The 17581-nt window shown below is 43.2% G+C and overlaps 1 protein-coding gene across 6 annotated transcripts in view; it reads right to left on the minus strand.

Moving 5' to 3' along the window:
- LOC147032891 (serine/threonine-protein phosphatase 6 regulatory ankyrin repeat subunit B-like) overlaps positions 1 to 17581 on the minus strand; it is a 127973-nt gene that overhangs the window by 2646 nt on the left and 107746 nt on the right. For all 6 annotated transcript variants that reach the window (XR_015055395.1, XR_015055396.1, XM_085870877.1 and 3 more), the window contains exons 18-27: positions 15955 to 16156; positions 15650 to 15737; positions 14155 to 14272; positions 13670 to 13889; positions 8568 to 8652; positions 8271 to 8354; positions 7947 to 8092; positions 4454 to 4536; positions 4162 to 4244; positions 3844 to 3935 (exon numbers count right to left, since the gene is read on the minus strand). Coding sequence is in view for 4 of the 6 variants with exons in the window: in XM_085870877.1 (XP_085727003.1) it covers positions 3844 to 3935; positions 4162 to 4244; positions 4454 to 4536; positions 7947 to 8092; positions 8271 to 8354; positions 8568 to 8652; positions 13670 to 13889; positions 14155 to 14272; positions 15650 to 15737; positions 15955 to 16156 (1201 nt within the window). In the remaining 2 variants the exon portion in view is untranslated. The remainder of the gene's footprint in view (positions 1 to 3843; positions 3936 to 4161; positions 4245 to 4453; positions 4537 to 7946; positions 8093 to 8270; positions 8355 to 8567; positions 8653 to 13669; positions 13890 to 14154; positions 14273 to 15649; positions 15738 to 15954; positions 16157 to 17581) is intronic.

Below are 17581 nucleotides of genomic sequence, written 5' to 3' on the forward strand. Positions count from 1 at the left end.
AACAAAAAAACACACAAAATACATTGGGAGTGGTGGGGGATAATTTATTTTAACTTCCCCAGTCTGATTTTAAAAATTCTAACATACACAACATGACCAAAAGTATGTGGACACCTGCTTATCCAACATCTCTCATTACAAAATCATGGGCATCAAGATGAAGTCGGTCCCCCCTTTGCTGCTATAACAGTAATCACTCTTTTGGGAAAGCTTTCCACTTGATGTTGGAACATTGTTGCGGGGATTTGCTTCCATTCAGCCACAAGAGCATTAGTGACGTCAGGCACTGATGTTGGGCGATTAGGTCTGGCTCACAGTCGCCATTCCAATTCATCCCAAAGGTGTTCGATGGGGTTGAGGTCAGGGCTCAAGTTCTCAAGCCAGTCAAGTTCTTCCCCACCGATCTCGATAAACCATTTCTGTATGGACCTCGTTTTGTGCACGAGGGCATTGTCATGCTGAAACAGGAAGGGGCCTTCCCCAAACTGTTGCCACAAAGTTTGAATCACAGAATCGTCTGGAATGTCATTGTATGCTGTAGCATTAAGATTTCCCCTCACTGGAACTAAGGGGCCTCACCAAAACCATGAAAAACAGCCCCAGACCATTATTCATCCTTCACCAGACTTTACAGTTGGCACTATGCATTTGGGCAGGTAGCGTTCTCCTGGCATCCGCCAAACCCATATTCGTCTGTCGGACTGCCAGATGGTGAAGCGCGATTCATCACTCCAGAGAACACGTTTCCACTGTTCCAGAGTCCAATGACGGTGAACTTCACACCACTCCAGCAGAAACTTGGCATTGCGCATGGTGATCTTAGGCTTCTGTGCGGCTGCTCGGATATGGAAACCCATTTCATGAAGCTCTTGACGAACAGTGTTTGTGCTGACGTTGCTTCCAGTCAATTTGGAACTCGATAGTGAGTGTGGCAACCCACAGATGATTTTACCATGCTACGCGCTTCAGAACTCGGCGGTCCTGTTCTGTGGGTTTGTGTGGCCTACCACTTCGTGGCTGAGCTTTTGTTGCTCTTAGATGTTTCCACTTCACAATAACAGCACTTACAGTTGACCGGGGCAGCTCGAGCAGGGCAGAAATTTGATGAACTGACTTGTTGGAAAGGTGACATCCTATGACGGTGGCATGTTGAAAGTCACAGAGTTCTTCAGTATGGCCCATTCTACTGCCAATGTTTGTCTATGGAGACTGCTCGGCTGTGTGCTTGATTTTATACACCTGTCCAGCAAAGGGTGTGGCTGAAAGAGCCGAATCCACGAATTAGAATGGGTGTCCACATACTTTTGGCCATGCGGTGTACCTCTCCTGCCAACTCTTGATTTTAATGGCATGCGTCACCAAAACATAGAAATAAAACATTTGGATGAAAAACCTGCATCACTGCTTTGAGACAGTTCCAAAGGATACTGACTGAACCTTTTTTTTTGCCAAACACTTCATCTATCACAAAAAAACAAAAACATTCTGCACACCCACAAAAAGCTCTGCCTTGAGGATGATATCTATACCAATAAGTGTGTGTGTGTGTGTGTGTGTGTTTTCCGTAACTCCAAAACCATGAAACTGAGCAGCTTGAAACTTTGCATGCATACTCAGGAAACTCCAAGGTAACGCATGAATGAAAATTGGGTGAGTTAATTAAAACATCCCTTTTGAAGATAATTAACGGCTTTATTTAATTATCCTTTATCAAGGCTCATCCTCGGTCATCTCACTGGGGTCAAAAGCACATCCTCTGTCACCTCGCTCCTTGCTCACTAGGGTCTTAATTCACCATCGTTTTTGGCCTCCTCAACAATGCCTCGACTTGGAACAGGCCCCAACGGTTTCTTGACGATAAAGCGCTCCGATCTTTTTTCACTTTCCTCAATCATATCATCGAATATCTCATCTACATCGCATTGCTGAATACATCGCTTTTGTAAGTGCTATCATTTTCAAATTAGGAGCTCAGGGCGATTTCATGCATTTTTTTGATGCGATTTTCCACGATCAACTCTCACGGACGAAATTGAAGTATATAATGGAAATATGATTTAAGTTTGGAGGATCAGATAATGTGGACTAAACTGTCAATCTGGAGTGAAATCTGGGAATGTTAAGAAATCACTGATGTTTATATTTTTGCGGGTGTGTACCATTACCAATCAGCTGTCTATCACTTGCCAAGCCAGTCGTTCCTTATTAACCATGTCATTGGAGTGCTTGCTTGAATACTTAAGCTACTTGCTAAATGCCCTAAAGTCGATAATGGTGCAGTTCGTGTCTCGATCAGGAAGTGGTACAAATGGGTATATTTAGTTTTGTAAAGGGACTCTCCGTGGGGTGTGTGTATGCCTGCTTGCTTGGTTACGTACATGCGTGGTGCGTGGGATCCGCGGACCGAACTCGCATCGGCCCATGCTGCGTGGCCCAGTAGTGCGTGACGGAGGTGACGTGGCCGTCTTGCAAAACATGTGCTCCGGCACGCAGGCACACGTTGAGCAGACATGCTGTGACGCCAAAGCCATGCGGCACATGCCGCACAGTGTGGATGTGGGTAAAGTTGAGCATGCCAGTGAGAATCCATGCACGTGTGCGAGAGAAAGGATGAGTATATTGATGGTGCACGTGCACATTTAGCATTGACTGCAAGAATGTTGGAGGAATGCGTATTGGGGGGGGGGGGAGGGAGCTGTTAAGGACTGCTTCCCAGATTTGTAGCATGCATGCATCCGATTTGGAGTGTGCGGACCTGAGAGGGCCAAAGGTCACTGCATGTGCAAGCACGGAAGCACATAGCACACACTAACGTGATATAAATGGGTAGATTTAGATTTGTAAAGGGATTCTTCGCAGGGGTGTGTGTGCGGTGCACGGGTTTCGTCCTCCCTCCCCATCCAACTCGCTCCCACCCCCACCCCCGTGGAGTTTATAGCGACGTTTGGTGAGGCGTCGCTCTCCCCTTTCCTCGGTATTCCCCTCTTTCTAGATCTCCCCTTACTCCCACCTCTTTTTTTTTCCTGTCTGTTTGTTGGGTGGTCGCTAGACTTCCGTTATTCTCAGGTTTTCCCTCTGTCTGTATGTTTGTATGTAATGGACAGCTCTGGAAGCCAGAGGAGTCAACCGATTTTGATGAAACTTGACTGGTATGTTCATACCAGGATCTAGTTGTATGCTTTTGAGCACCGTTGCTATGGACGCCACCGTTGCCTGGCAACGTGACTGAAATTTTTGAAAAAAATCCGAAAAATACTTTTTCCCCGAAAATCAAAAATCGGCTTCTGCGCTTTTATGCGCACTATAATCAACCTCTTTGTCAAAAATTTTCAGCCCGATCCGTCAAAAACTGTATGACTAGTATGCAATTATATAGTGACCACCCATGTCACCTTCCGGCTTGTCTGTCTGTCTGTCTGTCTCTCTCTCTCTCCCTCCCCCCCCCCTTCAACATTCCCGTCAGAGTGACGGGTTGTATTTGGTTGTAAATAAATAAAGTTCCACTTCCAATCCGGGAAACATTACCATAACAATACTCATTCCAGCATGTCCCATTGTAGAAATTGTGGATTTCACGTGCATACAAACATTTTCTTTGATTCATAAATTAGCCTTTAATGATTATGGATATGGAAATAGAAATGTCATTACTAATTCATTCAATATATAATTGCTATAATATAAGTAGTATTAAGTTTTTCTGGCCCGAATGTATACACCCACTAACTTGCAAAAGCAAGAAAGACAAATAAAGAGAAAGGGGGGGGGGGAGTAAAGAGTGTAGAGGAGTGCAAATAATGAAGAGGAGCAGAAAGTGGATGGGATTGAAAAGAAAAGATGTACCGTTCTCATCCAATGCTAGCACGCTCGCTCCCTTGTTGATAAGATCTTGCACAACGGAAGAAAGACCCTTTCGAGCGGCAAGGTGCATTGGCCTGTGCAGTAGTGTCAAAGCAAAAAGGGACAGATATTTACTGTTCTCACATTCATAAAGAACAGAGGAAGAAAATAAAACAGGGGAACAGGAATAGAGCAACACAAACAATTTGCAACAGATAGAGGTGGTGTACATAAATTAAATATATTTTGTGATTTTCAAACAAAAAGTAACAATACCCCTTAGCCCAATTTGGGCTGAGGGGTAAAAAGCAAAGGCCTTACGTTTGACGAGCTGCATTGGCAGAATCAATGTGTTCGGGGTTTTCTAACTTCTCTAACAAAAGGAAGGCACAAGTCTCATGGCCCTGCAATTACAAAGAGACATTTCATATAGGACGCATTGAAGGTTGAATGTGCAGCAGTTTGCAATAGTAGAGTTACCGAGGCACATTGTGCCTTCAGGGTCACAGAACAAATTGTCCCACTTAAGGATCTGCTAGCATCGGCTCGTTCTTTGAGCGACATCAACAAGCAGCGTTTAAGGAAGATGAGACTTTGCACAACTCAATCTTACCTGATTGCAGGCCAGGTGGAGAGCGGTGTTCTTGCAAGAATCTTGCACCATCAGATCTGCCTTTGTGTTGTTCAAGAGGTATTCTGCAGAGGATGGAATCTTTCATGCTAACTTGTTTTGGATCAATGCAAACTCATAATTAATTCAGAACCCAAGTTCTTTGGCACAAGACGACTGAGGTTTAGCCAATGAAAATGAAAAACAGAGACTGAACGTTGGTTTTGTGACAACAACCAAGTTTCACAGGAGCATTGATGCATATGAGAGAGGCACATGTCAAAGGCCCATGATAAGATAAATAAGAGTGAAAATTGCTTTGAAATACATGTTCCCCACCAAGGTGATGTTTTCTCAGTCCAAAAAGGGCATAACTCTGTGAAAAATTGATGAAACCCCCTGAAACTCAAACTTGTTCTGTAACTTACAATAAAGACATGTACCAAGTTTCAGTTGAATATATTAAAGGGTATGGGGAAATATCGAGGGACAAAAACCCCCACAGGTGGGACAGATGGACAGACAGACGGAAAGCAAACCTATAGTCCCCTCCGGTGAAACTGGTAGGGGACTAATAACTTTTAAACCAGGTTAAGTTTAATAATATTTATATAACCATTTAGCATGACCAATGGTCACCAAATATAACCCCATTCTGCACACAAGAGTAGTGTACTTGCCTTTGACAGGGTTCCCACTCTATCTCAAAAATGAAATTCCCTGACTTTTCCTGACTGTGTTGGTAAAGATTCCCTGACCTTTTCAAAGGTAAAAATTTATAAAGCTATTTTAGTCGGCTCCTCCTCCCCTACACCGACTCATTTCCATCACCATTTTGATTTATGATAATAATTTGATTTGATTTGATTGATAGGGGAGGAACACAAACAGACAGGTAGGTGTACATGCAATCATTTTCAATTCTTTTCTTCTTTTTAAAATGCCAATACTAGCAGAAAATTGTGTCCGCTTCAAAATTTATTTGAATCTTAAAATATGTAGGCGTGCTTTAGACAACTTCTGAATACCATTTTTGTTGGGAAATTAATCTGACTCTTCATTTGGGTGTTAACTTCAGTCTTTTTGAAAATGGTCCAGAAAGTACACTTTCCCAGCTAGTACTGGCATTTTATTTATTTTTTATTAATATAAAACTTACAAAACACAAATCATACTAATGTCAAACGTGCCAGGTACCATGACTAGATCAGAATTATATCAGAAAAAATTTAGCAACATTTAGAACATCGAAATCTTGCAAAATAACAGCGAAACATTGATATTGTTAATGTGACATTGCAGACAAGCTAGAACACCTGATGATATTGCAGAAATGACTAACAGACTATTATATTGTACATTTTTCTACAAGCATCTGGTCCTAAAAAGGACCGTTTGTTGAACTTCTACGGTTAGTTGGGTACTCCTGTACCAAGCTGTTAGGGTTAGGGTTAGGGAATTTGCATTCCCTGCGGATGCAGGTACGTTCACCGCCGCAGAAGTGAAATTACTCAAATGTTACATGGGAAGTTGCAGTAACAGTCGAGATGTTATATACTAGAATTGCGAAAATGTCAATAACATCAAGCAGTGTGTGTAGCTTAGAATTATATGGTCGGCAAAAACTAGCAATTAAGGAAACAAATGTGAATTATTTGAGTAACGTTACTACAATAGTTAGCATATACAGTATGGACAGTTGCTTACATTAAGTGAAATGTCAGTTTGTTACTTCTTTAGTTTCCGTAGTTCTGCTATTTCCATATCAACCTTCCGAGATTCAGTTGCTGCTTCTTCCATAAATTTTGCCTTTTTAGTCTGAAGCACTTTTATCTGCTCACATGCTTTCTTTTTAGCTGCAGTCTTTTGATCGAGCTCACTTGTGGCTTTAAGTTTACATTCCAGTGCTGCTTGATACCTGGCATGAGAACCCCTGACATACATCAATAGTGGCTTATCAATGTTCAGAGGTGACTCCACCTTCTGCCTGTACAGCATCATGAAAAGCATCTGCCTGCACAGCATCTGCACAGCAAACAATTCATGAAAAGAGCAATAAAGAAAACTTTTATAATCATGAACAAAATAATTGACTGGGTGTAAAGGGTACTAATTAAGATCATTAGGCACAAATCACACATTTCCCTGACCAACAAAAAAAATCCCTGAAAAATCCCTGACTTTCCCTGACCAACCTCAATTCCCTGACTTCCCCTGACTTCCCCTGACTTTCCAGGTCAGTGGGAACCCTGTTTGAGCAACATACTCTTAGATTGAATGTTCAACCAGACTTATAAACCATCACCCTAGCATTTCATAGGCAGGGTGTTGCATCAATGGTTCGTCATCTCTCAGATGGAACGTTAAGCTGGAGACCCTTAGCTCGTGAACGTTAATGATTCCATGGTGTCTTTCAGCAAAGCAAAGGTGAATTGTTGCAGACTCTGTGGCCAAGTTACAAATGCCTGCTCTAATTGCAACCAATAATACAAGCATCTTTAGGAGCTGTTCCAGGCATGTAACCGGGGAGGAAAAGTTTTTGCATTAACGAAAATTCACCACCAGAGATGGCCAACCCAGTAAAGAGCATGAGAGAGAGAGAGAGAGCCTGAGAGAGAGTCAGAGAGAGCGCCAGAGAGCCAGAGAGCCAGAGAGAGAGCCAGAGAGAGCGCCAGAGAGCCAGAGAGCCAGAGAGAGAGCCAGAGAGAGAGAGAGAGAGAGAGAGAGAGAGAGAGAGAGAGAGAGAGAGAGAGAGAAATATGTGCCCCTTCCAGTAAAGTCATGAATAAACCTGCCCTATTTTATTGACAAACAAACAAACATGGCAATCCTCAAGGTATTATGCTCTTTAAAATCAGAAAGCAACATGGCAACGAGAAAGCATCGCAAAATGCAAAGCCTGACTGCATCCGCTTTGTACTCATACTAAACTTGATGAAAATAACAGCGAGAAAAATAAATATAAACAAATTATTAATTAGTGTTCTCTGTATTCTCATAATATGGAGAACACCAATTGATGAAAATTTGATGACAAAAGTTGAAATGGCAAACTAGAAAGCATCTCGAAATGCAAGCACACAAAATAAGAAAAACGTTAGTGATTATAAAACCCGGCCATCTCATGCTTCAGAGCAGCAGATGGGCTAATGAAAGCCTTTTGTATTTACTGTGACTTTGCCCTTTGACATTTTGACCCAATTATTTGTGTTCTCCATATTCTCGCAATAATGGTTTCTTGAAAATTTAATGACGAAAGCTCAAATGATAAAAGGTTATGGCCTGGACAGGCATAATTGCAAAACCCTGTCACCCACTGAGCGGGCATACGGGCTAATAAACTTAGCATCCTAAATATTAATATGCTCTGTGCGATGCCAATTCAAAGTCTCTTATCCACTAAGCCATCATACCTACACACAGGCATGTAAAACAGCAAATACCATTACAGTTGGGCCATTTTTCAAATCAGTGACTTGATAGGTGGAGAGCTCACCAACCACTCCAAACTGCCCGTGCTCTGCTGCCATCATGAGAGGACTTTTGCCTGCATCGTCTGTGGCATTCACGTTGCCACCGTGGCTCAGGAGAAGTTGCAAACACTCAATGTTATCTGCAAATGCTGCAGCATGCATCGGCGTCCTGTGGTGGAATTCAAGAAATAAGGTCCACGCTTACTGCACTGTAGTTGTCGCAGTGAAACAACTCAATTACAAGGAGATCCAATGAGGCAAAAACAAAAAAAAAAACATTTCAGAGTTCTTAAAAATTTGTGTTCGAATGGAGTTGAATAGTCAGGGAAGAACTTCCATTCGCTCACCTGCCCTTTGCATCATGAGAATTCACGATCTTGTCACCATACATATCCAAAAGAATTTCTACACAGCTCTCATTGTCCACAGTACTGAAATCAGGCAACATAAAGCTAAAGTAAAGCAGACAGGTCAACAATTTAAACGATGCCAGATGTGTTTTTTGGCTCATTATCCAAAAAATAAAAATAAAAAATTAAGAAAAAGATTTTAAAAACCACTTTTTCCACCAATATCACAATGGTGCAAAGCAACTAAATGCAAGTCAACCAATAGGAAACAGTGGTGCAGGTGCTTGCACTTACACAGCACAGTGAAGGGGGCTGAACGGGTTTCCCTGAAATGTGTGTGGAAGTTCGTCGATGAGCAGTTCCAAACATGAATGTTGGCCTGCAAAGAACAATCACAAAATAAAGGGTATAAAACTTCATATCCTCACCTTACCAAAACCAATAATACCAAGAAAGAGCAACCAGAGATTGCAGACCCTCGCCAGGACTTGTTTTTTCTTAAAAGGTCTTCGGGTCTGAAAGGGTCTCTGGGTTATAAAGGGTCAAAAAGTTCTAAGGGGTCTCAAAAGTTCTAGAGGTCTGAAAGGGTCTTTATAGTTTAAGGGCTCTTGAGGGTCTTTGTGGCATTCAGGTTTTAAAGGGTCTTTGGGATGTAAAGGGTCTAAAGCAGTGGTTCCCAAACCTTTTTTTTTCCAGTTTTACCCCTATTTAAAGTCTGACAGGTTCGAATTACCCCAACGTAAAAGTGCATTATACAAAACAAAAGTGCACAATTCCAGTACAATTCAGCACTTACTCTGCAGTACTGTTATAGACTTAGTCTTAGTGAGATGGATGAAGTTGTTTTGGCGACACCAGATTTTGGATGCATGGTTTAGTCTTTGACAGAACCAGCCTCATATCTGAGCTTGGGACAATCCGGTTTCTAGTCTTGGACTTGACGTGGTACATTGTCGAGAACCCAAGTTCACACATATAGGTCGTGGGAAATTGAAGAAGTACATCGATAGCCCGAGTCATTAGAGTTGGGTATCCCATTGCTCCTTGCTGAAGCCAGAAAGATGCAATATCCTCGACAGTGTCAAATGTGCTACAGGTCACGGAATCATTTCTCAACTTCAGGAATTTGTCTTTTGCAGGGTCGGTGTCAGAAATGACATCTTCAGCGACAAGAAATGGCTGCTTTATCCATGCGGTGTTCCTCTGTAGAGCCTTGCTTTTGGGAAAATATTTTGTCATTGACGTCTTGAGTTTGAGCAGATGCTCACCAATTTCGGTCGCCGGGCACTGAACCTTGCTACTTTGAAAAAATTGGTCTAGCCTGGTAAACAAAGCAACGTTGTTGACGTTGACTCGCCTGTGCCATAGTTCCATTTGTTGACAGAAGGCATTCATCTTTTCTCGGACATCGATGATGGAGGATTTTTTTTCCTTGTAAAGAGCAATTCAACACATTCATCTCTCGAAAGATGTCTGATAGATAAGCTAGGCGTGCGATGAACTTGTCATCGCAAAAGTCAGTGTTGTCAGGGTGTGCTTTTGCAGCAAGAAAGTCCGCTATTTCTGATCGCAGTTAAAAAACTCGATCCAAAACCTTGCCGCGAGACAGCCATCTCACCGCAGTGTGCAAAAACAGTTCCACGTGTTCAGAGCCAAATTCTTCACACAGCACTCTTAACAAATGAGTGTTAAGTGCTCGACCTTGTATAAAATTGACTACTCATATAACACAGGTCATCACGTCTTTGAACGAGCCAGGAAGAGTTTTGGTCATGAGAGCTTGGTGGTGAATGGCACAATGCACGACAGTAAGCGAAGGAGCTTTCTTCTTTGCCAATGCAACAAAACCGGATTTTACTCCGAGCATTGCCGGTGCCCCATCCGTGCAAATAGCTCCCAGTTTTTCCCACTGTATTCCATGCTTTGCAAAGTAGGTTGATACCATATCAATAATGTCTTGTGCCGTAGTTGTTGTTTCAAGCGGAAGGCAGAACAAGTATTCAGCCTTCAGCTGATCATCAACAATATAGCGAGCAAAGCAGATCAGCTGAGCACAATTAGAAACATCAGTTGACTCATCCAGCTGAATGGCAAACTTGTGCGTCGATGCTTTGATTTTGACAACTTGCATCTCAACATCCTCCACCATGTCATCTATCCGGCGCCGAATGGTGTTGTTGGAAACAGAAACTCTTGATGGTTTCTTTGTTTCGTTTTCACCACACATGTTTCGCACAAGAATCTCAGCACCATGCATGATCAACTCCTCTGCTGCAGTATGGGGCTTCTTCTGCATCGCTATGAGAAATGCAACTTCATAAGATGCGTGGACTGCATTGGCTTGCGTGACAGCAAAATGTCCCATAGAATCCAACCGCTGAGATTTGAGAGTGCGTTCCAGTCTCCGAAATTCTTCCAAAGTTGTACCCTCATGCACATGGTGAACGTTACGAAGATGGTCATGTAGTTTCCCTGGCTTCATGTTCTCATTTGACAAGATCTTTCCACCCAACACCCACTGTGGCCGCACACGCCCTTCCTTGTCGTTGAAGTCAGTGAAGCCATACTGTAGATATGTTTCCACATACTTTCAGTCAGTGGTGTGTACTTCATTTTCTTAGATGCCATCTTATTCTTGGGGCTGAAGTGTTTGGTGATACCAACTTGGCCTACTTATTTGAAAAATAAACACGCAAACAAAAATTATCTACTTGTCAGCTGAAAAATAAACAAACATTGTGAACAAACATTACTTATCAATTCAATTAAGTTTAAATTAGCTCATAACTCATTGTTTTCACCAATATAGTACCGGGTATTATGAAAATTTCAATGTGATCAAGCTTTCGTTACCTCCAATCACAGAGTCACTGTACAGCATACACCCATTCATTGTGGCTTCTGGAGTGATACGGACAGTAAACTGACTCAATTTAAATAAATCCGTCACTCGTAGCAACTCGAGGCGAATACTTCACGTGTTGCCAAACTTGGCAAACTTGACGCACCTAAGTCTTTAGCTTTAGTAGCCTAACTTTAATAGACGCCACACCACCGCACCATCATGCGCAAAACCACTGCCAAGTCGCAATGATTTTCATGAGGGCCTGGTTACTAAGCGCAAAAAAACACAACCTGACATGTCGACTTACCGTGCAGGGATGAATGCCGACACTGAGATAGAGATGTGCGCTTGACTGCAGTAGCACAGGAGAAATGGGGCCTGATTCCAGCATGGCAAAGAACTCATCCAATCTAAACTAAGCTAACATAACCTAACCTGAGCTGACCTCTCGTGGTACGCCAAAGCATTCGTTTTGAGCACAAATTCGATTTTAAAAATGGATTAGCATCAGCTACACACCTCTGCTTATGCTTATGGCTTCACGTTTTCCTATTGGTTCCTTGTATTTCTGGCACAGTGTGGAACGAGGCGCAAAAATGACGTAGACCTAAGAACTGGTGTGGGCCTTAATTTTTTTTTTGCACTTGGGACCCGCTCCCTTTCATGAAGCATCATGATTTACTTCACGTCAAGGGGGGGGGGGGGGTAGGGGCATGACACCGTGGGCCCACTCGCTGCACCACTGATATTACCCCAAATGCAGTTTTTACCCCAGTTGGGGTAATTACCCCAAGTTTTGGAACCACTGGTCTAAAGGGTCTTTGGGTTGTAAAGGGTTTAAAGAGTCTTTGGGCTGTAAAGGGTGTATGGGTTGTAAAGGGTGAAAAGGTTAAAAAGGCTGAAAAGGTTCAAAAGGGTGAAAAGGGTCTAATGTAATGAATACACACTCACGTTGTGTGCAGACAGACAAACAAACAAATGAAAAATCACTCAGTGACAACTTGGCAAAACAGCACAATGTAGAATGGCACTCGGTAGAGCGCATACCTCTGCCAGGTGGAACAGTTTACGTTTTGTATCCCACTGATGGGCTGGATCTGAACCAAAATCCAATCCGCTTGTTCTTGTCACCTATCCAACTAATCCACTTTGTTTTGTCATATCCCGTCCACAACTTTTTGGGATAGAGCGATATATTTAGTTTTTGAGCCAAGCTATCAATTTTAGAAATTAGGCCTGTGTTGACCTTTTGACCTTAAAATTAATCGGTGTTTGAATTCATTGACCTGATAGGCAAATGATTTTCAAATTTCAAGTCAATCGGATGAAAATTGAGGATTTTGGAAAATTTGGCCCAAATTGGCGTTTTAGCCTATTTTGACCTTTTGGCCTATGTTTACCACAAAATTAGTAAGTGGTTGAATTTAGTGAGCTGACATGCAAATGCCGTTCAAATTTCAACTTAAATGGATTAAAATTGATTTTAGAAATTTGGCCTATGCTGACCTTTTGGTCTATGTTGACTTTTGGCCTATGTTTACTTCAAAATTAATAGGTGGTTGAATTTGGTGACCTGATATGCAAATGGTCTTCAAATTTCAAGTCAATCGGATGAAAATTGAGGATTTTAGAAAATTTGGCCCAATTTGTCCCAAATTTGCATATGCTGATCTCAAAATTAATAGGTGGTTCAATTCATCGACCTCATATGCAAATGGTCTTCAATTTTCAATTCAAATCGGGTGAAAATTGACAATTTTAGAAACAACTCAAAAATTTGGCCCATTTTGGGTTGACTTTTTGACCTATGATAACCTCAAAAGTAATAGGTGGTTGAATTCATGGAACTGATCTGCAAATCCTGTTCAAATTTCCAAGTCAATCGGATGAAATTTGAGCATTTTAGTAAATTTGGCTCAAATTGGCTTATTGGCCTATGTAGACCTTTTTGGTCGATCAAATCTTACAAAACTTCAATGCGGGACCGTCGCAAGGTTGGTGACATTAATCTCTAAAAAATTCAGTACAATCTGTTGAGCGGTTTGGGCTGGAGGCGAGTGGACAGACAAGACAGACAGACACACGAACAACATACTTCTCAAAAAAAAATTTTTTTCTGCCAAGTAACAAACAGACCCACATGCAATACCCTCTTCCTCTGCAGCAGACGGTAACAATGAATGAAGGTACATCAATAAATACACGCAGTAAAACAAAAGCCCTTAATAAAAGAGCAGAACACCTGTGGCCCCATGAGCACACAGCCATTCACTCACAATGGGGTGGCGAGGTGGAGGGGGGGGGGTGGGGGAGAAAGTCTTTCAAAAGATACCGGGAATCAATACTACTCCATGGTAAGGAGGTTATTTATTAAAAAGTATACCGTCTTGCATGTATGTATGAAAACTCCTCCATGGGCCAATATCACTAAATTAATGAATAAATAAAATTGAAATGAAGTCGCGCAAATGAATAAATAAATTAATGACTTGATGATTAACTAACAATAGAGAAGTAAGTCGCTTTAAAATGAGTCGTGTGGTGAAACTACCATGATAGGCTGCCCAGTGCATGGGCGTGAAGCCAAGGCGATCAGTGAGTGGGATGGAGCTGTCTAAATTTGGTGAGGCCTGAACAAGAAGGGCGAGAGCGCTGCTGGGTCCACATGCTGCAGCCAAGTGTAGTGGTGTGCAGTGGGATTGGTCACACACGAGTGGGTCTGCACCATGCTGCAGTAATGTTTCCAAGCACTCCTCATGGCCTGCAACAGCCTGTGGGGAAATACGAGTATACAGGTTTTGCAACTTACACGTGGTGATGAGGGGGGGGGGGGGGGCGGTGAAGACCAGTGTGATCAAAGACAAAAGTAAATATAAATGAAAAAAGTTTTGAGACTGACTCGGTAAACAAAAATAATAATAATAATATTGTAGAAATGCAATGATTTCACTGCAAGTCACAATCATTTATTTAAGGATGTAAAAAGTGGTTTTGGCCAAGAGGGAGTCGAGAGGAAATTGTGGATCAAACGGTTACCGCACGATGTGTTGCTGTGCAGCCCAGCAAATCCTTGCAGTGTACTTTAGCTCCCCTTTCAAGAAGTAGCACCGTGCAATCGGTGTGTCCATTTATGACAGCGCACATGAGTGGGGTACTGCACGCACACAAAGCAATATTTTGCAATGAAAGCTATCACTTTGAACAATAACTTTGAAACCCACTCGGACTCTGATAACAGTACATCCTCCTTTGTGGACTGGTAAAGATGAACTTTCCATACCTCCCCTATTCCTTGTCTATCCCTCTTGGTGGATCTTTATACCTATGAATCGCTTTTATCGATGCTATATTTATTAAATTAGGAGGTTAGAGCATGAGATGGAATAACACCAAACTCAATTGACTGGTAGGGATTTGTCATGCCTGAATTTATCCATTTAGTGTTCATGTACGAGGTTCATTCCAAGAGTAATGCCTCACAATGTTTTTACAACACTATTTATTCTACAGCATTGTTACTTGTACAGTGCACAGGTACATCTTTCCCACCTCATAAGATAATAATTACATTGTCTTCTCACATGTGGCATTGTTGTAACAGTCCTCAAACATGGATGCCCCATGGATATCCATCAGAAGCAAGGTGTTGTTGAATTGTTGGTGTGTGAGAAGGAGACTATAGGAAACATCCAAAAGAGACTACAAATGGGGACAATGCTGTTGATCGCAGCACAGTTGGTCGATGGGCCAAGCGGATAATGTCCACACGAGTTGAACATGCTGATATATGTGTCTGCCCTCACAGTGGCAGGCCACGAAAAGCATGGATGGATGTCAATGTTGAAAAGGTGAACTGCATAAGTAACTAGAGGAGGAGCACTCGGGAGAGTGCAAAACCTCTGCCGCCAATACTGCTGGGTCACTCAAGTGAACCTTATATCTTATTCATTAAATATGACGTCAACAGTGCTGACAGTTATAGTTCTTTTCTCCAACATTTTTTTTTTGGGGGGGGGGGGGTTGGAAATCACTTAAAACATGTAGAAATGCAAAAAAAAGAAATCGAAATTTTGTTGAAAAAAAGTTGCAGAAAATGTTTTTCTCTAACAATTTTTTTTTGGGGGGGGGAGGGGGGGTTGGAAATCACTTAAAACATGTAGAAATGCAAAAAAAAAAATTCAAATATTTTTTTCAAAATGGCCACCATAGCGGCCATATTGGATTTTGGATGAAGTCCAAAATTTAATGGCATGATCCTTGGACCATACCGAACCCCCCCCCCCCCACCAAGTTTCGTCGAAATCCGTCGAGTTTTTCCGTAATACTGTTCACAAACAAACAAACAGAAAGGGGTGAAAACAGTAACCTCCATCCATCTTCGAAGATGGCGGAGGTTAACAATGCTGTAGTGTAGAATATATTATGGTGCAAAACTTTTATGGGGCATTATTTTTGGAGTGACCCTCATATAAAAGGTGAAATGCGACTGCAACAGGTGTGTCCTGTTGTGAGGTTGCGCTGTAAATCTTACAGTCCAATATTGTCTGTAATGTCTACAGCCATCGGAGTGTCCAGTGCATCAAGAAGATCACGCAAGCAATCGATATGGCCATGACCAGCTGGAACACAAACAGACAGGGGCCAAGGAAGAGGAAGAAGATGGGGTAGGGAGGGAGGTTATAAAACTTGAACTGGAAAAATTCCTCTCTCAAGTCAGGTGCGAAAGGAGTATTTTGTAGTTTTTGCATCTCAGCGACAGGCATCAGCGAACTAGTGACAACTCAACAGCAATTCCTTTACCAGCCTTTCCAAAGAATAATGTTAAGATGATAATACCAGCTGCATGTAATGCAGAGGGCCGAGTGGGACATGCACGGATGAGTGGTGAAGCTCCGTGAGCCAAGAGAGTGGCTGTGCATTCTGCGTGGCCACGCTGGCAAGTGAGCTCCAGTGGTGAGCGGCCGAGTCCATCAGGAGCATCAGGGGAGCCAAAGAACCGGAGAAGAACGTCAAGAGCCTGCTGGTGTCCATGATAAGCCTGGATGAATGGAAAGAGATGCAAAGAGGGAAAACAATGGAGAACTGAACACAGCTAAACTGAAGTTCTGTCAATATCACATGGAGCTATGGTATAGTATTGTTACGGCTGTGGAAATTCGCAAACCACCATTCAGGGCTCGTAGGTGAGATAACTCTAAGTACATGTGTAGTTATCCCGAAACCCGTTGTTTAGAGGGAATTTATGTGATTCATTCGGGCTGCGACGCTTTGAGATAGCCGTTTTTCTGTTCTATCTTTATTTTGAACCAACCACGTCTCAACCGCCATAACCATCAAACCACCACCGATAAACCCTCCACCACCCTCACACCTCTCTCCTTCTACGGCCATTCCCGCACCACCTGTGAACACTGAGCGTCGGGCTGTCTTGGGCTCGTTCAAGATACGCACCGAGCCGCGAGTGCAAATAGCGGCCTTTCCGAGGGAGAATTCGGATCAAGAACGCTACACGCCCACTTCTGATCCGTCCAATTAGCAATTGCGGAGCGGCTTGGCCCCATCTCCAGGCGCATCTGTGTGAAATCGAAATATGCAAATTCTAGGATCAGGGGAGGTTCACGCCCACTTTTCCTCCGTCCAATTGGCGAGCGTGGCTCCGCCCCCGAGGTCATCCTGATCTGGAAATTTGCATATTGTTTTCTCCTGCCGGCCTATAAAACGGTGAGCGCAAGGCGAATCGTGGCAGAGTCAGTTTTTGGTTGGAGGGCAGAATGTGGCAGAGAGTGGAGTCGGGTGGCGAAGTCATCGAGTTGGGTTCTGCAGTCGGCTGAGGAGAGTTGCGGGAAGAGGCCAAGGAGCTCGGGTCCGAGGCGAGAAGGACGGCGGTCGGCAACGAGGTCGCGGTGTGAGATCGCTCGTCGAGGGACCCAAGCCAGCCAGCCATTCTCCTCCCCCAGGGCATAAACATTTCCCCCTTTCCCCCGCGCTGAGATAGTGCAAAAAGGGGGCCCCGTTCCCACTCCACTCCAAACGTCGTGCCAACGAAACCCGCCAAGGAGCACGGAGTCAGGGCACAGCCACGCGGCCACATCTGTGGCTCGTCCGCCAACGCGTCACGAGGACGCGGGTAGGACCCACCCGGTCTCGCGGACCTGGCCGCTCCTTCAGGTCACGCGCGCATATTGGCCTACAGGCCCGTCTGCCACCTTGTCTATGAGGGTGGCTTCTTTCCTTTGCTTTTGAGTAAATGTGTGTTGGTGCCGTCTGTAAAGTAGGACTGTATAAGTGTTGCCGTGTGTGTGCGTAGTCGGTAGTAACTCTGCGTCGTTGTTTCTTTTGTTGTAACTGCGACATGTGCATTTTGACTGTTTGGCTGTATATGTGTGCTTTCCGTGTGTCGCGTAATAAATGTGCATTGTGTGAACTGTTTTCCCGTTTCGCTTCGTCTTTTCTTTATTGACCC

The sequence above is a fragment of the Eptatretus burgeri genome, chromosome 2 (assembly GCF_056783735.1).
Source record: "Eptatretus burgeri isolate ZD-2024b chromosome 2, Ebu_testis_v1, whole genome shotgun sequence".
NCBI lineage: Eukaryota > Metazoa > Chordata > Myxini > Myxiniformes > Myxinidae > Eptatretus > Eptatretus burgeri.